Source organism: Styela clava, chromosome 9 (genome assembly GCF_964204865.1).
Source record: "Styela clava chromosome 9, kaStyClav1.hap1.2, whole genome shotgun sequence".
In the NCBI taxonomy this organism is placed as follows: domain Eukaryota; kingdom Metazoa; phylum Chordata; class Ascidiacea; order Stolidobranchia; family Styelidae; genus Styela; species Styela clava.
Window position 1 is genome coordinate 14,536,373 of NC_135258.1, and position 22,860 is coordinate 14,559,232.

Below are 22,860 nucleotides of genomic sequence, written 5' to 3' on the forward strand. Positions count from 1 at the left end.
GACGAGGCCAAGATTAGAACATTTTCTAAATGGCCATCACTAATCCTAGTTCTCCACTTGTTCTTTGTAATGTTAAACTATGGTTGAATTCGCAAGCCGTCGTTTTGTCGCTAAATTTCAGTGAAGCATCGCGGGCCGGATTATTTTACTCCGCAGGCCGGATATGGCCCGCTGGTCGCAGACCCCTGATATACGAACTAGTTTAAAGCAAAGACTATGAAACCTCACAGTGATCATAATTCCAGAGTATTTGGATCACTTTAGTACTTATTTGAAGATTGTCAATGACAACACTAATTTAATTGGAAACAAAACCTCCATATCATATAGAGGCACAAAAATGTGATGTAATAAATATATTGAAGACGATCTCAAAATAAAAAAAAACTAACGCACAACACGTATGCTACCAAGTCAACAAAACAATGAACATTAAGATAACTGAAGCTATGTAGAATATACAGAAAGAAATAATGGTAAGTATATTATAATAATACATAAAAAAGTGAACTAAAAGTTGATTCCTGTGGATTGTTTAAGCTTGGACGTATAAATTACTGCATCCATCCTAGAAGATTTCCACAAATTTATTACAGAATGATCGGACATGAGACAAAACTACATTTTCACCATTCAGAAATATTGTCATGTTACATAATCCGGTGTATAGCAGACTTTAAATATATTCCTACAATCCTACAAGAACATTGCCTGAAAGTGGGGAACTATAAAAGAAACAGTGATACCAGTTTCAATCTAATATGAAACAAATTAAGAGGATCTGGTGCTTGGTAAATGTAAATTTTATTTTTATTTAGCTAAAAAGCACAGTACTATATAAAAAAGTCTTAATAATAAGTTTCTTTGTTTATTCTTCATTCATCTTCAACTCGACATCAAAACCGGCCACAGAAGCCCATGCTTTAAATCCGGTCCTATTTCGATAAACTCAGTCCAAACCAAACTCTAAGTCATCTTGTGATAATTCAACAATCATTGGTTTCTTTGTCTCTTCTTCATGATCATTGTCAGTGGGAAGATCTTCTTCCTTGAAGATTTTCTCAAACAATGGGCCAGAACCTTCACATGATAGAGTTTCATGTTTATCTGCACCAAACATAACATTAACAGTATTGACTATAGACTTTTCAGCATCAACAATTGCACTGGGTTTAATTTTATCACTTTCCATTACTATCTCTTCAATTAGTCCATTTCCCAAATCATCCACCGATGTTCCATTGTCGATTACGACAGGATCAACTGCAGATGTACCGTTTTCAACTGAAGAAGTTTCTTCATTGTCGACTTCAGACAACAGGGTGCCTGCTTTCTTCTCATCGGAATTGTCAGTAATTTCCTCAATCATAATTTTTTTAAATCCTGAATCTATATCGAAATGAAAGTCCACGCTTGATGATTGTTTGCTTTCTATTGCAACACCAGAATCTGGGAATTCTTCTGACATATCCACATCTTCAAGATCAGGCAAATCATCTAAATCAAATTTTTCTTGTTCTTCAGTTTCATTTACTTTTTCTTTATCTTTATGATCATCTCCATCACTTTCTGGTTCGCTATTTTCATCATCGCCTAAATGTGCATCCTCATCTCTGTCTTCATTTTCCAGTTTTTCCAATTCTTGTCGTCGTATTTCAGCATTTTCCCTGATACCACGTAAGTAATCCACACTTGCTTGAATTTTAGCTCGTTCTTTATTGATCCATCTTTCTCTCTCTTCTTTTTCTGCCTTGTGGCCGCCTTTATGCCAAGCCTCAGCACAGGCCCGGTCTCTCGGAAATACAGGTCTGTCATCAAGATAAGTGAGATTTTTCAATCTGACCGTCAAAGTCTTACGATAGAATCGAATAGCTTTTATGACAGGATTACCCATTAGATTAAGGACACGAAGGTTCAACATTTGCTCAAATATATCAATAACAGCTGGATCGGAAATTTTGTTATGCGAAAGATCAAGAACACTGATGGCCGGGCAATCGACAAGATGTTGCAAGGTATCAATAGTTGTTAAACGATTATGTGCAACTTGTAACGTTTCAAGGAGAGGCAAGCAAGACAGGTTTTGTATCATTGATATTATGTTATTACTCAAATTGAGTATTCTCAAATCTTGTAATTCTTCCAAATTTTCAATATCTTCAATAAGATTTTGTTGCAAATAAAGGCATCTCAAATTTGTTAATTTTTCAAGGTTTTCTATTTTTCTCAAACCATTTACTTCCAGCCATAAGCATTTTAAACCTGTGTACTCATCCAAATTTTCAATTCGCCACCATCCCTTATAATGGAGATAAAGATTATCATTGAGATATGGCGTCGAGTACAGTTTGTGATCTTTGCACAACTTTTTCAGGCTTTCTTTTGTCATTCTAGGATATTTCGACATTTCTTTTTCTAATTTTTCTGCTCTTTTTCGTTCGGCTACAGCCCTCTCATTTTCAGCACGAATTTCTTCTTTTGTTGGTTGTGGTTTGTCTTGCAGCTTTCCAGTATCAGTTTGGTCTTCTGATTCAATCGCGGAATCAACAGATTCACTCCCAGGTGAGATAATATTTTTATTTTCTGATTTGAATTTTTCATAAACATTAGAAAATGGTGTTACATTTTCAGGTATGTAAGCCTCATGATTGTCATTTACATTGTCATCATCTTCATTAGGTAAACTCATGCTGCGTGGAACTCTCCAACCAGGGTATAAACTTTCTAACTTGTTCATATCAATAGATGACTTCTTATTATTTTCATCTTCTTCATCTGTAAGTTCCAGATCATGTTTTTCTTTAACGTCACCTTCACCAGACATATCTTCATCAGTCTTTATCCCAAGTTTGAGATGGTCCAAACATGGTTTTTCTGTGTCTGTATGAAGAGTTTTCGGTTTGTCAAGAGTGCCACTTTCACCAGCGCCATCTGTGGAAATAGGTGCTCCAATCTCATTGATTTCATCCTCATCAGGTAATTCCACAATTAAAGGCATCTCTATATTTGAGATCAACTACCTGTCAAAAATGTGGTTTCCAAAATATATTATTCAATGATAGATATATTACAATACACTAGGCCAGGGGTGGGCCCATTTATTCGGCATGCGAGCGAGGCCTCAGAAACGAGTTCATTCTCTTACAGATAAAAAGTTTCAAGGCTCTGATTTATCTGATGAAACTCGGTGTTTGTTTATTCATTATTGTTTGTTAACAATCTGTTATTCATTTAAAATTTTAAACTCTTTTTGTCTTTTCATGACATATGGATACAAAGAAATATATTATGACGTAACAACTGAGTTGGCTCTTGACGAATTGTGACGAGACACAGCATTCATTGGGGGTTCATCGTTACGTAATATATAGTTCGTCTGTGCCACTATTTTTCTTCATTTCTGATTGATTTATGAAGTTGTAACGTAAATATATACTACTACGGTTGTACAGCTCATGTTGGTTAGAGTTACTTGCTACCTTACTGAAATAAATTGATTTCAAAAGAAATATAACCAGTAGTTCGTATATTTCTTTGAAAGTTACAAAATATAATCCCAATGTAAATCTCTATCAACGGTAATGCAGCAGAAGAAGTCTCACTTATATAGAATAAGAAAAGTAATCAAATCTATTTGTCGGGCTGATATTTTCCTGAATAGTGAATCTGTCTGTAGCTTACATGTTTAGAAGGTTTATTATTGTGTATTATTGCTTTAAAAGTAACAAAGCATTGTTTTTAATTTTGGTGGGCACGCGGAAGAATTTTGTCGTTAAATTTAGCCGATTTGGGCACGCGAGCCGAAAAAGGTTGCCCACCCCTGCACTAGGCTATTACAACATTCTGTATATGAAAATTACTAAATTAAGATATTTCATATTGTTAGTAACTTGGAATTGATAAATTCTATATCAAATGAAAAGTATGCTAGTGTGCAATACATTCTGCATCAAATGAGAACCAATCTTAAACCGGTATACATTTAATTTAATGGATAGACTACATGGGACTGTATGCAGTTTGAAATAATTTAAACAAGTTATGGAGGTAAATAACAAAAATACCTATTCTATGAATTTAGATAGGCTAGTTCATCAAATTCGATGCCTTTTTGTTGCTGAATCGTTATTTATAGTCTAGTTCATCAAATTCGATGCCTTTTTGTTGCTGAATCGTTATTTATATCAAACTTCATGAAGTGAAATTTGGCAAATAAGTTCTGAAGTTATCATTATTTCACAGCAAACCTCTGTTGTTATTCAAGTAGTATTCAAAATTAGCATTAATTGCGATATATTTTAAAGTACTAAATTATTCGAATATGAATATTTTATATGACGTAAGGACTGTTATTATTCAAACAACTAATAGTTACTGTAACATTTCAGCACTTTAAAAGCAGCTATCAGAACATCTAAAGTTTAGAGCCTGTGTATGTCTAGGGTGCCTGCCTAGGTATCCGTATTAGTGCGTATGCAGGATGGGCTCAAAATGTGTCAGATTAACATTCACGCTAGCTGGTTGTAAACGAATGCACAACCAAAACTCAATTCTAGCACCTTCCATAACTTCAAACAAAGCCAGAAACGGCAGCGTTTATCACCCTGGAGACGATGTCCGGAACACGTTGCCGCTTGAAGCAGTGGTGAGCAGCATAATCATCACAGCAAATTTTGTTAACTCGCCTTTGCAAATTTATTTTGTTTTTATCGCGTTTTGAAAATGTACACGAATATGAACAGTTTTATATTGTGGGGAATGTGGTCTGAATAATGAAACTGATAAACTAAAATCGAAACAAACAAAAAAACAGTAATTGGAGCAATGAGATATTACTCATTGAACTTGTTTTTATTTATTGAAATTTATTCGGCAAAAAGAAAAGGAACAGTGGTCATTCTGATGTTTGAATGTATTGCGTTATCATCAACCCGCAATGGTAAATAAGTTCATCAAACGGCTATTCCCAACTTTTTTTGCACTTGTTTTTTGCAAGGCAAGTGCAACTCCTGCTTCTTCGTACCAAGATTATATATTTAGGCGGTATTATTAGTACGTATACAGAGGTGAGGAGTGGCAACGAAATTGGTCTTTCCTGTATTCAGTGGCGTAGCCAGCCCAAAATTTTGGGGGGGGGCCAAATTTTAGAAATTATATTGGGTTTAAAACACCCGTTCTTCAAGCGCAAAACAACAACAGTTGGTCAACAAGCAAACTGATTCAATTACTCAGCTGGATTTTTGAGAATACAAAATCCATTAATAAACAATTTTTTATTTGAAACAACAAATATTAACAACGCAATTTGAATAAGTAAAATACATCGCCCCGATTAAAAGTCCATCCTCCGCTTCCCGCTAACTATGCTCGACACAACTCGATTAATTTTCTCCTCGGTGACCATTTCACGGTGACAGTGAAGCACACACAAATCAGAAAGGCGATTGGACGTCATTGATGAGCGCGGCCATGTCTTTACCCGTTTCATGCAGGAGAAAGACCGCTCAGCCTCAACGGTGGTTGCTGGTAGCGTCATAACGATCTGTATTGCGGTGTACACGCTTGGATAATCTCGAGCGCTCAGAGAAGCCCCTCCAAACATTCGTCGTTAACGTCGGAACTTAAAGAAGTTCTCCACAGTCTCACTTCATTCTGGAGGTTATCCAATAAATACAGACGCTCTACCTCATCCACGTGAACTGGTTTGTTCGGTGGAAGAATTGATAGCAATGAAAAAAATGATGGGTTGTCAATGAAGCGTTCCCGAATAGAGCAGCTCAAGCCGTCGACGTATGGAAGATATACGGAACGTTTAAAATACTGGGATGCTGAATCAGCACAGACATTGTCGCGATAAACTTGTACTTCGACTACTCTGGGTATTGTCAACTCTTTCAAGCCAGCTATTTCACAAGCTTCTTTGTAAATATTCAATGCGATTTCAGAGTCATTGCGTTCTTCAGCGATAACGCTCTGAGAAGAGGATGTGAGGTTCTTTACTGACGGCACACTGACTCCGACCGCCTGAAGTGCGCGCGCTAGTGGCTCCATTAGTGCCGAATATCGACCAATCAAACATACGGCGTAGATAACCGACGACTTTCTAGAGCAGATTTCAGAGAAAAAGCCTTCGCCCGCGTCTCACTGTTAGCATCTCTCGCCAAAGAATCAAGAGCCTCAAGTACTCGTTTGAAGTTGCATTTGAAGATTCGGATGCTTTTGTACTTCTCAGACCATCTGGTGGGGCAGAACAAAGGGATGTTAATTCCTAAACCCGCGCGCCTTTTAGGGCTCTCCCTGAAAAAACGAATAGTCTCACGAATAGGCCGCGAGCCGAGGCCCTGAAAAACGCCTAGAAAGTGAGTTTCGTAGCGCACATCAGGTAACTACCTGAAAATGATTTTGAAATGTTTCTTAAAAATTTAGTAACAAATATTGCTTTGTTCCCACTTCCAAAAGTTGCACGTTTTACAGAAAAGACGCTTTTACTACAAGAAATATGTGCTACGATCTGTCCTATATTCTCTACATTTTCGGCAAGGAACAATGACTTCATCATGACGTAACAATTGAATTAAACCAGCTGTTAGCGAGCGGATGAATATTAGTTATTACTGCTTGACCTTGCGCTGAGTTGGGCAGGCTTTCCATAGCCCTGTTTAGATATTATTAGTTAAGTTATGCTAAGACGTTGTTGAAAAATGTATAAGTAAGTTATTAAACACTTGTAGATCCTTACCACGGATATGGGCCATGAAAACGCCCAGAAAATGAGTTTCGTAGCGCACATCTGGTAACTTAATAAATTCTTCAGTTTTGTGTGAAAACGAACATAATGAACGCATTACAGCTTGTTCCACAATCCTAGTGCGAAATTGAATATAAGAGGTTCCCGGAAATTCAATAACCATAAGTTTACAACACATACATAAGAACTATGCAATTCGAGAGCCCTACAGCACACTAACACAAATGTATTCCTGTAATGTTTTGCCTGACCAAAATCGGACTTCCTCAGTCAATCATAATTTATTAGGTTGATTACGAAAAATATGGCATACATGTAACCAACAACAAAAAATACTTTAATTGTGTGACAGGAATCGGGAGTGACCTCGAAAGCAGCGACACCAACAACGCTGATTCACATAAATAAATTTTATGTAATAACCACAAGCAGTTTACAACAAGAACAGCATAAAAAGCTACATCCATTTTATAGAAGCTATCAAACGTATTTATTTTTAAGCAATGAAGTCACAAATTAACATCGTGAGCACGAAAACACAAATAAATCAGTTATTTCTCACTTAGAATATATATAATAATAAGTATAAGTATAAGAAATTTACCGCAAAAGTCAAGAAAATTAACATAATGTACATAACATAGTGAACAGAAATATTACAATTTACAATTAATCTTTTTTTAGTTTATGTGGTTATGTATTTGAACAAAGGCAATAATATTTCTAGAAACAGGACTACGACAGTAACAAATGTCCGAAAAACAAAACAAATAAATGATACTTATTAAATCAACAGTAATATCTAATTCACTTTCTTCTGAATTGTTTTCGAAATCCACTATCTCAAAAATCGACTTTTCCTCTATAAGTGTACTGTGATTTTTGCAGTCAATACAAAAACAAAAATCTGTGCAATTTAAGTTGATTTTGGCACACTTTCATAAATTATTTTGACTATTTTTCTTACACTTGCAGTTTGCCAACTCAAGAACTGATTTGAGGGCCACATGCTTCTTCAGTGAATCATTGTTGGGTGGAGAGTATAATCCTTATGTTTGACAGTGTTAAATAGACGTGCCCTGGTATCATTTACATTCTTCATATCCTCTTCAAATTCCTCAGCTTTATTTATTGATGCCTCGTTAACTTCAAAAGATCTTCATAGCCGAGGGAAAAAAATTAATTGAAAATCTCAATGAAGTCTCCAACATGAATTTGATGGGCAGTTCCAATTGCAGAAAAGTGCTAAAGTATTTCAATATGAATAGCCCATCTAAGCTGTTTGCAACTATTATGATTCTCATATACCTTTAAGCTTCAAGACTTCTTGTTTAATCCATTTTATAGCACTGATAGCAGCAGGGATCAGAGCCTGCGTTAAGTCGGATTGGTGGAACATTGCCGTTTTCTTTTGTAGTACAGTATCTAAAATGAGGAAGAAAATAATATTTGGAGCAGCATGAGTTTAAAAATACCCCTAAATACTAACTAATACCTTGAATACATAATGCATTTTATCTGATGTACTAAATGAGCGTATATATGCTCATTGCATGTACTACAGTCCAGCAGTGTTTGCATACCATTACCGGTACTAGACTATATCTACACTAAATTTTGATATATCACAGTCTGAAATATGAGTATGGACTATAGACTATATTTTAAAACATCAACTGTTTGTCTACAACTTGATTTCTCACCTCTCAATCGATTCCAATGCTACCTTTCTTTCCACTCCGGCATAACTTATCATTGCTTCCCAGGTTCTTGTCGACTATATGAATTTAGATTTAGACCAACCGACATTAGTAAAATTGATTTTCTTCTCTTTCACACAACCGTGCATTACAGAAACAGCCATTCATTTCTATTTCCAAATATGCTGTGGCCTATATCTGTATATAGTAGTATAAGTCTGCTGAATAGTCAAGAAGAGTCATTAAATTAATCATAAACATTTCATGCAAGCCAGAAAATATCGTTGTTTGTGACATATTATTCTAGGTCTAGCCTTCCTTGGAGTTACCGCACCGTACCGTACCTATTTAACAACGTCTTATGAGCTAGTGCTCAACTAAAATTGCTATTTATGGTAAGGATATGCAAGTGTTTGATATCTTACCTATACTTTTCAACACCTCCTTAGAATAACTGAACTAATATTACCGGTACCGGTACCTGAAAAAAACTATGGAAAGGCTACTCAACGCAAAAGCGAGCAGTTGTAGTACATCTGATATTCATCCGACCACTGGGGATCCACCTACAGCTGACTAACTTGACTGTTACGTTTTGCAGAAGTCTGCGTTCATTGGCCCATGATACCGGAAAAGCAGAGAAAATAGGACAGATGGTAACACATATTTATTGTAGTAAAAGCGTCTTTTCTGTAAAACGTGCAACTTTTGGAAGTGGGAACAAGGCAATATTTGTTACTAAATTTCTAAGGAACATTTTAAAATCATTTTCAGGTAGTTACCTGATGTGCGCTACGAAACTGAAAGATAAATGGCCTCGGCTCGCGGCCTAGAATGATATCACAGGTGCTTCTGATGATTGCAACTTTACTTTGGTCATTTATGACCAAATTCAAACAATGAGAAGCGCAGTGCACAAATATTGCGCGCGGGTATTTATCACGAATGCGTTTTTGCACACCGCTGACGTGACCTGCCATTGTCGTTGCACCATCATAGCCTTGCCCCACAAGTTTTTGCAAATCCACTCCTATACCAAAAAGGTGGGTCAAAATATTTGAGGAAATTGATTCGGCAGAAACAGAATACATTTCCACTAATCCTGTGAAGCGCTCGCACACTTCACCACCTTTCACATACCTCAAAACGATGCTTAGTTGTTCTTTCCCAGAAATATCACATGATTCGTCGGCTATTACGGACACAAACGATTTATTAGCCTCCATAACGATATCTTGCACTATCATGTTCCTTGCTACCTTGAGAATTTCATTTTGTATCATCGGGCTTGTATACTTAGCGTTTCCGGCCATTCGAGCGAAATGCCTTTTCAAATCTTCATCCCCTGCGTCGATACGAAATAGAAGAAGGTTCACAAAATTTCCACTATCCCCGGAATGTCCGCGCAAGGGTATGTTACCCGAAGCACAGAACATGACAGTCTTGACAATGGAAGTCATTATTCGTCTGTTTTCTTTTGTTTGCGTAGCATATTGGGCCTCCATGTTTGCACGCACATTTTGACCAGTTTCCATGCTTTTGACAAAATTTTTCGCAGCTATATTTGATTCTCGGTGGTAATTTGTGTCTCGATGGGCTACAGCCTTTTCCATAAATTTTTTGTAGTCAATGCATGGTCTTGTAACAAAGGCAGTGTCCCTGAGAGTTCCATGCTTCAAACGTGCTTGCATGACTATGCATATCTTACACAAACCACCCCCATCAGAAAGTTGGGTGTAAACTAACCAACTGCAAAATCTGTTATCGTCAAGCCATTTTTTGAGAAATTTACGACGACTTTGTCTAACAGTATCCAGAATCGTCACGTTTTTCGGACCATCCGAAGTTAGAAGCCTGTATCTCTCCGCATCGGTAAGCTGTGTATGTTTCTTAAGAATGAATCCAAGATCGTTTGTTTTCCCTTCGTTGATTATTAGTTCATCTTCGGGAATAGAAGTGATAGACGTAACTGACGTAACCGGTGCATCCACAGCCTGAGAAGCGCTTATTGATGTATTTGAGAAAAGCGAGTCTTTATTTCGCTGGAAAAAACTATCTAATTTCGCCTGTTTAAATTTAGCCATCGAAGTAATTTGGTCATCAAAATCCAAGAGTTTCGAATAAAAATCCGGCGAGAACAAATCAAGACCGATTAACTGACCGAAAGCTTGCGAAACAGTCTTTCCCATACGGCTCATAAGAGCGAACGGTCAAGTCTTTGTGACGTAACAATGACAATCAGCAAGCGTGACGAGACAAGATGCCACAAAACTGGTGGATTAGGAATGGAATTCTTGAAAATTTTGGGGGGGGGCCATGGCCCCTCTGCCCCCCCCCTGGCTACGCCTATGCCTGTATTCCCTTTTTTTCTCCGATAATATTAAAATCTCGTTCTGTACGGAATACACGTCATATTTGTTTTATAAAAATACCTAGTTTAGTCCTGCTCGAACCTTTTTTCTTCTGTATATATTTCAACACATGTATGTATTGCTTATTTGTTCTAACATAAAAGAGAATCAGTATAATATATAATCATTTTAGCGAAGACAAAAATATAACATACTTCGATTCAAATCGATATAAATGATCGAATAAAATGATATCAGATGTCTCAATCACACACGAACTACAGCCCGACTGAGAAAATATATTGCAGAAATTTCCAAACCAAGATATACCGCGTGTGCCAAACTCGAGTGACTTATCGAACAACCTGTTGGAGAAAGCTCGTTAAGCATCAAATCAGGACGGAGCAGGCAGGTTCACACTGCTTGTTAAAGTTTTCCTTATTTAAGCAATCCGTTTCCTATAGAAATCATGCCCAGTGCAATATTTTATTGGTAATCATTTAGCCAAAACACTATACCTAATTTAGCTCACACAATATAATAACAATGTTACCAAAACATAATTATAAAAAAAAACAATGTAAATTCACTAGTAGGATTTAACTCAAGAAGTAAGGAACAGTACAAAGACTTTGAATTTAATCCTAAAAAATGTACCATACAAGAACAAACGGATTGTGGACATAATATCCTATAATAACATATTGAAGTCATATATAAAAAAAAATTAAGTTCCGAATGGGTGGCCCTGAAATTGGTTTGGCGAACCAATACGACAGGAAGGGGTGACAAATGAGTCACAAGTATTCAAGTCAAGATAAAATAATGATTTGTTTTATATTCTTCGGTTAGACAGAATTCTCCCATTGTTGCTGGAACCTAATACAATTTTTGTTGCACATCCTCCACATTGATTTAATTTTCAAACACATGGCGCGAAATTTGTGTTATAAACTATCGTTGCTTTATATCGCCAAACAAGAGCAATGTATTGGTCGTATCAATAAGGATTTGGATCATTTTGATCATTATTATCATTCTGATCATAGTCAAATGCCGCTTCTGCATCTAAATCATCATGGTAATCATAATCTTGTTCAGCACCAAACTGTTCGCAAGCATCATTAGCGTCGTTATTTCCTCCATCTAAATCATCATCATCATTTTCCATATCTTCTTCTTCTTGTTGAACGAAACGATCCCATTCGTCTTCACTGGAATGAAAATGAAAAAATTCAATTTTTCAACGTACCGAAGTAGTAATATATAAGAGCTATCCAATGAATTATTCCTGTATTATACTTGCAAACTAGAAAAAATGCAGTGCAAAAATAAAATATCACAAATATCCAATCCCGGGTAAAGGTTGTTACAAATAGTTTAATATTCAAGAACTGGGCATTACCAACAATTTGACTTTAAAATATTTTATTGAACTTTTTGTACAGTAAAATTATGCCATATGCCAAATAATACTCCATACTTATAGAATTTAACAAAAAACATCATTTTACTGCAAAAGTGGAAAGTGACTTCACCCCCCTCCCCCCCTAAAAAAAAACCCAGTAATTTCGACCTTATGGATTTTAAACGAACATCGATTAGGCATAAAACCAATTATTATTATTAAATTATTAGAAAACCATCATTTTAAGATAATGAAATTTGTTAACTTAATAAGGTATTTAAGGTCATTAATAAGGTATAGAGTTAAATCTAAACATGTTTTATAGAATAATGCTCCGCTGAATTCAGCAGAATGCATGTACTAAATACACTTCTATGAGAAAATCCGCAAGCTCACAAATAATTCTACTTCATAATAACATACACAAAATAAAGACAAGGCTATTTAATAGAAAAGTATGCACGATTTAACTGACTTGAAATAAAATCTGCTTAACCCTTTCCATGCGATTTTTATTTTTTATTAAATAATCGTATTTGCTACGCCGACTTTATGCATTTGTACCCCCACAACTAATCGATCGACTAACGAAAAAGTAATGATCCTCTGCTGCCCACTGACGGCTTGTTGGAAAGCTTATTTAAAGAGCTTGCAATTGGCGATTAAAAAAATTTTTTTTTTTAAAAGGGGTGGTCTGAGTCACAAACCGGATAGAAAAAAGGCATTTTTTTTTCTTGGGTGTTGAAACTTCAAACCGTGATAAAAAATAGAAATATTTGCTAAATCCTTTACTGTTACCGCTTCTTGGTTGGCAAACAATGCATAATATTGCTGTAGCAATTTCGTTATCTAACTCAAAATACTTTGGTAGATGGAAGGGATAATTTGTCTTCTATCACTACCCAAAAAACACCGAAATTTGCATAAATTTCAAAAACACTCCATCGTTCCTCCGCAAATAAAACTCCCATGGTAAACGAAAGCGAGATTTATCGTCGCTTATGTTAATCTCGAAGAAGACTTTTTATCAATAAACTAAAACCCGGAAAAACTAGACCAACAGTTTGCGACCGATTGCTAAATAAAACAGTGGAGTACATCAACGTACCCGCCGCAATCTAGCGAGTTTTGTCGTGGGTACGTATACGTGCCCACCGCACGGAAAGGGTTAATAACAGGATTGAAATACAACAGTAGAAATGATGTGTAGGGTAGATGGTAATAGCCAGAAATTTAATGTTATTTTACAAATTATTTGGAGCTTGACGATTACACATACGGACGCAATGAAGACGAACTATGACATAGACATGGGGATTCCCTATTGATATATTTTGGGATCTTTAACAAGCAAAAAAAGAAATGTGATGGAAGTATTAACTTCGATACATTTCTGAAAAACAAAGAGATACCGTAAAAGATAGCTATTGGACCTTTTTCAGTGAATATCGAAATCTGATGAAGTGGTTTGTACTCTCACTAAAATCAAGAGAGAGAAATTCCTAATTATACGAAAAAATTTAAAAAAATACCCCAGAAAAAATGGTCATTTTGAAGATCTAATTCAGTGGTTCTCAACCTTTATGAGGGTCCTTGTGCTATGCACAACCCACACTCTGGCTTTTGCAAGATTTTAATACAGGATGTGAGTGATACCTCGGTAGTGTTTGACTACCTATTTGTTTGAGTACCGAAACTTAATTTGCCATAAGAAACAATGGTAATTATTTTAATTCGTTCTAACAAACTGGGTTTCAAAATACCCAGAATATGAACAAAGCATTTTACCTAACAACAATAATTATTTAAATGCGTACATAATAAAAATTGAACATAAGAAAGATAAATATATAAAAATGTTCGGGTAACATCATTCATTCATCTCACTCACGAGCACAGAATATCCATTTCAGTACCACAGCATTTTTGACTAGAATTTTTTGATTGACTGCCAAAATATTCGGGCATCAATCTTTCGACTACTGTGGTAGTAATGTAGTTTGTGATGTGTGTATAAATATGTATCACAACAACACTGAATACCTAAACAATATTAGTAAAAACACACCAAATACAAAAAAAAATTTATTCCCAGAGAACAACAAAATTCCTACCTAAGAAGGAATTCCTCCCCAGTTGGGAAACGTTGATCTACAGTTTTCTCACTTTTTTTTTTAAATTTTATCTATATATATGAAAGCTGGGCTTTCCTATATATCAGATAATGATAACTTGATGAATCATAAAACTAGGTGATACAAAGGTAAGGAGCACATACAAGCATGTAAATGGCAGTAGGTAGATAAGATGACAGGTTTTAGTTTCAACTAGATCCAATCTTTGAAAGTTGAGTAAAAAGTGGTCTCGATAATCATCATACCCGACCCAGTCAGTACTTATCTGACATGATATGGAGAAACTCGCACTAACGACCAAATTTTTTTGGATTGAAAAATGACTGAATATTAATATTTAATAGGGAGAATATACCTTCCTCTTGACCGGAAATATTCAAACCTTAACCTATTTTGGAAAAATAAGGTTATACCAATATACAGGTCAGTAAACAAATGTCAGAATGAAAAAATAAATTGAACTACCTTAAAAAATAAACTTGTATAATTCTGTGGGATTGGATAAAGAAAAAAAAATGAAAATTGGTATTTAAAACCAAAATTCACATGCATTATGTATATATTAATTTACTCGTGATCAGCAACAGTTATAAATTTAATCTGGGTACGACTGTCTGTGGTTGAAAATACACTGACAATTGGATAAATAATGTATATGGATTGACAGGAACATTCACGCTTCCTACTGCATGCATAATAATGCATTCAGACTGGTATAAATAATTTATGTCTAAATTTAATTACCGGTAGGTCCATACTGCACCAAGAGTCACAGTTATCATGTATGTCTATTGTGGAAAAACTTCAAATGAATTTAATTAAGGTTTTGGCCTTCGAACCTACTCTGCACTTATTTTAATAAACGAACCAGACAAAATATGATCAGTTTATTTAATTTTTATAGAAAAAAATTCTTGCCGAACTATTTTCAATGTACTTTGGTGAAGTTTTATATAGGTAATTGAAATATCACACCCTAGAAAATTTGGGAAATACCATAATGGTACGAAACAATATTCTGCTGATTAATATTGCATGACTTGATGTCTGTCAATAGTGTTGTCTGGCTTTAAAAGCCTTTGACGCCAGACAATGGTTATCCTGAATCAGCGGTTAAATATAGAATTACAGAATATTGGATATATCAAGAGAAGGTTTCTCAATTCTGTTAACTGTGCCATTTCTTGTTTTGAACATCATCGGTATCATACTTCAATGAATAATAGCATTGAACATGTTTGAATGCGTGCTAGAAAAAAACTATCCACATATTTTATATAGAATCTTCTATTTGTGCGTTTTTTGAACAAACTCGTTTGAAAACGAACATAGTAGAAATATTATTGAAAAAGCAATTATAACAGCTCTGTGAATAATTTGACAATTGTTATCATTTTTAAGTAATACAAATGGGGATGGGTAAAAGTTTCTGAATATATCATACATAGGCTAACACTACTTGATAAAGTAACATGCAATTCGAATATAAAAATATTTAGAGATGTATAATTCGTAATTTATTAAAATTTGAACCTGTACATAGAATGAGGAAGGATGCAACAAAAAAATCATTAAACAATCATAACTATATATATGGTAATACATAACTTTTGAGCATCCTAGAGATCATGATTAAATTTGGCAGACTTTCAATTAAAATTTAATCCACAATCCAATACCAGTTTCTAATCACACTATTATGATTTAAAAGCATTTATTGATTAATTGATTTATGATTTCTTCATAGCAATGTGGAGTTATGAGTGAAGAATCACACAAAATCCTACAATTTTCTAATAAAAAACTTGGAACTTCTTTTAAAGCATATAGGGTTGATCTATTATAAATACTATTCTAGTATCATAAAATGATTATAATAGGATTGTCCAAATTGCTATTAAAGATAATCTAATGATTTTTCTGGACAATAAATTAATTTGAAATATTGATTGAACTGTTTGAATATGGATATCTCTAGATAATACTCAAGATTAATTGGATATTCAATAATGACCATTTAAATATACCCACATCCACATGGGAGCAATATTAATAAATCAGGCATAAAAGTTGGTTTGATAATAAAATGATATCATTCTATTGATTTTACTTTTCACAATATTTTTCATTTCATTTATATCAAACGAATCAATATTGTAATCACAAATATTATTTTGATTGTGATTTGATCCATGTTTTATCCTACCCAACAGCAATTTCTTAAATTTGATTTAATGACAAAACAAACCCATTGACTTGAAGACTTGTTTGCAAACTAAATATTTCCGGTCTAACATTAGGATTTAAAATCTGATTTGAGCCATATTTAAACTTGTTTAAATAAACCTAAATGTAGCTAGTGCGTCAATGATGGTGTGTGCCTCTTGCATTAGTTTATTTTACATCTTCAGTTGATAGCTCATATCCTTGCCCTGAGCGAACTTGGATATGAATTCGTGAAATATGCATATATAAAATTATTTCATTTCTTCTATATATTATTGTGGAATACAATGTGATTTACCAAATACACTGTATTTTTTATATCATTACATCATATCATTCGGTAATGGAAATTTTATGACTCATAGCAAAATGAATATTTTACCAAACAAGATAAGATGGAATTTTTAAGTCAGTTAAATATTCAATCTGTATTTCAAACAAAAAGTTTTCAATAATGCATCTCATGTTCTAGAAAAATACAGTTTTGAATAATTTAAAGAACTTTAAAGATACAAAGATAAAGACAAAATCATGAATATAGCATTCTACATAATGTAGAAATTTACTTTTTTAATTTGACTCTTAGAAAATAAAGCTTCCACATGCAATGAGGAATCAATAAATAACAAGGAATCATTATATATTCCTAACACAAATTAGAATATTTTGTTGTGGTAAGAAGAGAAAAATTACGGTAGCAACGAATATCAATAAAATATAAATGCACCATTATCAGTCATATTTTAAATTTTAAATATCTACATTTAATCAATATTTTTTAATAATTCTGCACACTTATTATGAAGGTATGTAACGATCGATTGAACTATGATAGTAGAATCCATTACCTTACCCATGATAAATATAGCACATAATTTATGAACGTAGTATTTTCCATTAAGTTGAAGTACAGCCAGAGAAAATAAGTGTGTGTGGTGGCCATTGATTTAAAAATGATTATAGACATTTTCAGGCATTCAATTTTGCAAAAAAAAAAATTAAAGTTAGTTTAAAAATATTCTACCCTTGGTGAAATATGCATAACCTATTCTCTTCCTGGTTAATCTTCACGAATACACACAAACGGTTATGAACATATTATTTTTTAAAATCAAGTGTTATTGATTTTATGAAATAACTTAAAATCATGTGAAGTGAAACAAACCTTGTAGAAGAAGATCCTGAACTATCATCATCATCATCTTCTTCATCTGGATAATCATTCCTCCAGTTATCTTCATCATTACTATCATCCTCATCATCATACAATTCTTCCTCAGAATCTGATGCAGCCAATAATTCACCCACTGCATACCTTTGAATGGAAGGTTTTAACTTTCATCATTTTGGATGTTATGTTCAGAAATTAAATTATTCAAATTTTTACATATTTTACTACTGAATATGAAGAAAATCATTACTTTGAACACAATGCAAATTAAGTAGCACAAATCTTTTCACATTACATATGTAAGTGTTTCAAGTTTCAATATCTTTATACTATCGAGTCTAATGTGAGTAGCCTAATATATATATCTTTTAATTTTTCAGGCGAAACCTAACAGACGCTCACTGATATCTCATGATACGTAAGGAGATACCTTCATTTGGACTGAAATCATTCTAGTTCACATTTGCTACCGATTTCACTACACCCTGGGTGAGGTGGAGGGCAGGAGATTTGAACCAGAGATGTTCACATCGAAGAACATTTTTGTAATATTATTTTTGCATACTCATTACATAGTTTTACATGTTTCAAATCGAATATCAGTCGAAAAATTTGAAAAAAAATGTAGTACAAAAAAAACACCGTAGTCAAATTCTATTCAGGCAAAATACGCTTTTTCAAGATGAAATTTTCCTCACAAGTTGATGGGATTAGAGTTACGCTTTTATTTAATTCAGGCTTCTATTCCAGGTGGAATTCTAGTCTCTAGTGATGAGTTGAGAAGCCCATAAAATGCTCTTAGTGTCATAATAAAATTAGAGGTTTTTAAAAACAAAATTTTGTTTGTAAAAATACAAGGAAAAAACAAAAATCTCTGAATTTTTAATTTTATACACTTTAATATAAAGTTAATTAAACATTATACAGTACAAAAATGAGATTACCAGCCTTGACAAACCAATAATTCAATCAAGAATGCTACTTTGACTATATAAATGAGTTACAATTTCAAGGTTTAATACAACTATTTTATTTCGTGGTTTGTCAGGAAAGAGCATCGATCTGTAGAATTGTGACGTGGCAAAGGTAAATAATCAAATTTCTTAACAGGGTTAAGACTGATTTAATCGGATTATTGAGTGGAGTGTAGCATGTTCTCGGTACAAGTGGGAAATTATGTCACTTTACATTAAAAATTTTCAGTAAAGGATATAACATCTACAGGTAGTGACACTGGTATTGTGAACTTGACTGTAAATTTGCAGCACATCAACATTTGCTACTGCATTTCTTGCAATAAGTATATCGCATAAGTATCATAATATATTGTAAGACCACTATTCAAAAACACATGAATTCACCCATAAATGCACGGGTATTCTTGTTATTAAAATATGGATACAATTTAAGATGCATGACAGCGAAAAGGTAAAACAGTGAAAATGAATCACTGTGGTTTTAGATTCTGTGATTAATTTTACAGATATTATCATTCCGTTTTATAGTCGTTTAGAAACTGTCAAGTCAAGTGGAGTTTATTTTTTCCAACCAGTAAAAAATTATAACACAAGCCCAAATTACGAGAAACTGAATATGAAAGTTCTAAAGCTGATGAGGATTTGAGCGAATACACATATGAAAAGCAGTAGAAGTGAATAACAGAATATCCATACCTGTAAGGTTGAACGTAAAGAATGTCTGACATATTCCAATTGGAGGTGGTATCTCTGCAGTAATACAGGTCATAGACAAATTCTGTTGATTCTGATTTTGGCTTCGCTGAAACATTCAATTTTTCACGAAACATTTTAACATTATTGCACATTATAGAATCAACATTGCCACCATTGACATTGTTTATCCTGGGTATATGATCATCATTATGATAAATTGTGCATTTTTCGCAACTTTCAGCCCTCGAGTCAATTTGCTTTTGACTCTTCTTAGAGTTTACGGCAAGTTTATTATCAGAAGAAAAATTAAGGCACTTTTCACGAAGAACAGATTGACAAGCTGCAATCGTTGCATCTTTGAGATGCTTTATTTTTGGCAGTTCAGGAAAAGGGGCAAATTTTGGCAGTTTTCGTTTTCGTGACCCAGCCCGTAATATTTCTTTTTGTTGGTTTCTGTGAAATATTGCTTCTTTTACTCGTTCCACAACAACATGCTGTGAATGAGCTATATCAGGCTCCACAGTTCCGGCAAAATGAAAAACTTTTTCTTCAATTTTGATGACGTCCGCTATGTCACTTTTGGTAGGTTCTTTGTCAAAATCATTTTTCAATTTTTTTCGAGCCAATAACAAAGCTTCAGAAGGTTCACAATCTCTTTTCCTCTTCACTCGAATAACAGAGGTCATTATGAAGTATAATTATAAACAATACTGAAAAATTAAGAATAATTAATTATAACAGTGGAAAATTTAAAATATTGAAGCTAGCATTGAATTAAAGTTGAATAAATTATATACAATTAATAAGGCTAAACATTTCAAAACTCAAACAGAAAATGGGGAACGCACAATAGGAAGTTGCTACAGTTCAACTCACAATAGTTCAATAAGTTTGCTGAAAAACATTTTTTTAATTGTAAATAGAACACCAAGCAAATCATTCACTAAATTTAAATCCTCCAGATACTTTGAACAAAAAGTCAGAATATGTGACAATTAGAGCTCAAATCGATTTTCACAATCCATGTTGCAACAATATCGGAAATTCAATTTTTATTTCAACCAATGCCCTGTGAAATCATCTGGATATTGAGATTGATGTGATTGACATATCATTTATAAACCCTTTGCTTTTTTTCTTTTTCTCTCACTTATTATTTAATATTGAATCCTGGCTTAACCTAATCTAGGATGGAACTCTTTTAAATTTGAGAGAAGGTTCTTAATTGTTTTTTGTGGAATAATTTATGAACCTGGTGCCACACAGGGGAAATATCACTGGGAGAGAGAAAACGGATCGCAATGAAGCATGAAAATTTAATTTTGAATGCAGTGTGCCACGCAGACAGTTCGTGAATTCCCGAAAAAGTGCAACAATTATTGTCTGAAAGGTATAAAACACTTTAGATCGGATCATATCGAATCATAATGATTAAGCATACATTGGTCATTTTGGCCAACATTAAATGAACTTGGCAATATAAATCACTTTGCTAGACCAATGAAAATGAATCACAAATTGCAGATAAATGAAAATTGATGAAGATTTTCCAAACAAATGCACAGATTTTACACATGACAAAATTGAAATACAGTGATTTATTTATTCTTCTGACTCCGTCGTATCAAAATTTTTGCATATAAATTCACGGGTAGAATCTTGATCACAAATTCGAGGATTCCATGAATTCTGTATCCAGCAGTTGCATCAGCTTTTCCTACAGTATCCATTATATGGGATGAATACGTTTCAAAAGTTGGAAAGTATGCAGTACCTTCCTTCCCTTTGCTAGATGTCATATTTGTTTTGACAGGACCAGGACGAATGCTCTGAATAATAATTCCTTTATTTTTGTATTCAGAAATCAAAGCTTTAGAGAAGGTGTCATCAAATTTTTTCGATGCAGAATAAATCCCGTTTAAGGGCATTGGACTTTCAGCAGCAAGTGAAGCCAAATTCAAAATTAAGCCCTTTCTTCTCTTCAGCATTTGCGAAAGAACAATCTCTGTCATTCTTGCAATTGATAAACAGTTACAATAAATCAATCTAGGAATGCCAGTGCTCATGTCTTTATTCTCCGATTTACTGAAAGCGTTTAGAAACTCTCCAGAAGCGCCTAAACCAACATTATTCACAAGGATTCCAATTTCTAGATCTTTAATTCCATCACTTATGACATCATAAATGGATGATGTACTATCTCCATTTTTTACATCATCAGGACGAGAGAAATCAAAGGCAATACATTTCGTTTGCACACTAAATTTTGACTCAATGTCATCAGCAACGTTCTTTAATTTTTCGGGATTTCGACTGACTAATAAAACATTTAATCTTCTCTTCGCCAGTTCATATGCAATGCCTTTACCAATTCCATCTGTAGAACCTGTAACAAGTGCCCACCTACCAAAACTCTTGAAGTCAATTGTGGTGGCAGTGTAATAAATATTGAAGAATTTGATCAAGCTGTATGCAAACTTTCCAAGGGTAATGAACAAAGTCAATGCTCCCACAACATATAACGAATCAAAAGAATAATCCATTCTAAGTTCCTAGATTGGTAATGAAAATACATGAATGAAAAACAAGGCGTATACAATATTGCACAATGAAAAAATTGTGTTTTAAAATATAACTAATAATTTATTTTTATGAAAAATATCAATTAATAATGTATTTATCTTATCATGAAAGATTATTTCTTAAATTGCTGCATCAACAGATGCATATCGCCGGATGAGAACAGAAGGGGCCTAAGTCACATTTTTGCAAAATTCACTTTTTTTGATATTTTGGGGGTTTTGAGCCATGCTCTACAAGGTGGTGGTCTTGAAATCCTGAATTTCTCAATAATAAAAATTTTAGCTGGACTTAGGACTGTAGAAGTTAAGAACAGAATGGGCCTAAGTCCAGCTAAAATTTTTAATATTATGAAATTCAGAATTTCAAGACCACCACCTTGTAGAGCATGGCTCAAAACCCCCAAAATATCAAAAAAAGTGAATTTTGCAAAAATGATAGTCCCAAGTTCCAGTATGATGGGCATGAACATCAGAAATAAAATGTCCGAAACTAACATCCCTAAAAATTTCTTCATTGCAACTTAGGCCTAAGTCACCTTGTTTTACCTTGCATCCCATACAAAAAAATTCAGAAGTTGTTGAGAACAGAATGGGCCAAAGTCCATTATGGGGTTAAAAAGCAGGAAGGAATTGAAGCTGAAGTGCCAAAAAATATTGATTACAAAGATATTCACATCCACATTAAAATAACCAGAGCTCAGGTCTTTACTAAGTGTGAATATCTAGAAATTCAAAAATGAAAAAAATTCCAAATTGTTTTTTGCGTTTTCCTCAAAACTCAAAATTGTGACTTAGGCCTGTTCTGTTCTCATCCGGCGATATATATAATGGATTCAAAAATGCACTATGATTTTCTATCCAATAAT

At 34.0% G+C, this 22,860-nt stretch overlaps 2 protein-coding genes and 1 pseudogene across 2 annotated transcripts; all 3 read right to left on the minus strand.

Moving 5' to 3' along the window:
- Positions 1-255: 255 nt before the first annotated feature.
- Positions 256-3,083, minus strand: LOC120339690 (uncharacterized). Its single transcript, XM_039407868.2, has one exon. It carries the CDS (start codon positions 2,996-2,998, stop codon positions 950-952), a length of 2,049 nt encoding a protein of 682 aa, XP_039263802.2. The 5' UTR covers positions 2,999-3,083; the 3' UTR covers positions 256-949.
- Positions 3,084-10,934: 7,851 nt separating this feature from the next.
- LOC120338951 (putative RNA polymerase II nuclear localization protein SLC7A6OS) lies at positions 10,935-20,109 on the minus strand. The gene is made up of 3 exons (XM_039406975.2): positions 19,413-20,109; positions 17,734-17,883; positions 10,935-12,013 (listed from the first exon to the last, which is right to left on the minus strand). The coding sequence occupies exons 1-3, from the start codon at positions 20,096-20,098 to the stop codon at positions 11,800-11,802; spliced, it is 1,050 nt and encodes a 349-aa protein (XP_039262909.2). The 5' UTR covers positions 20,099-20,109; the 3' UTR covers positions 10,935-11,799.
- Positions 20,110-20,122: 13 nt separating this feature from the next.
- On the minus strand, positions 20,123-22,288 carry LOC120338950 (very-long-chain 3-oxoacyl-CoA reductase pseudogene; annotated as a pseudogene).
- Positions 22,289-22,860: the final 572 nt, after the last annotated feature.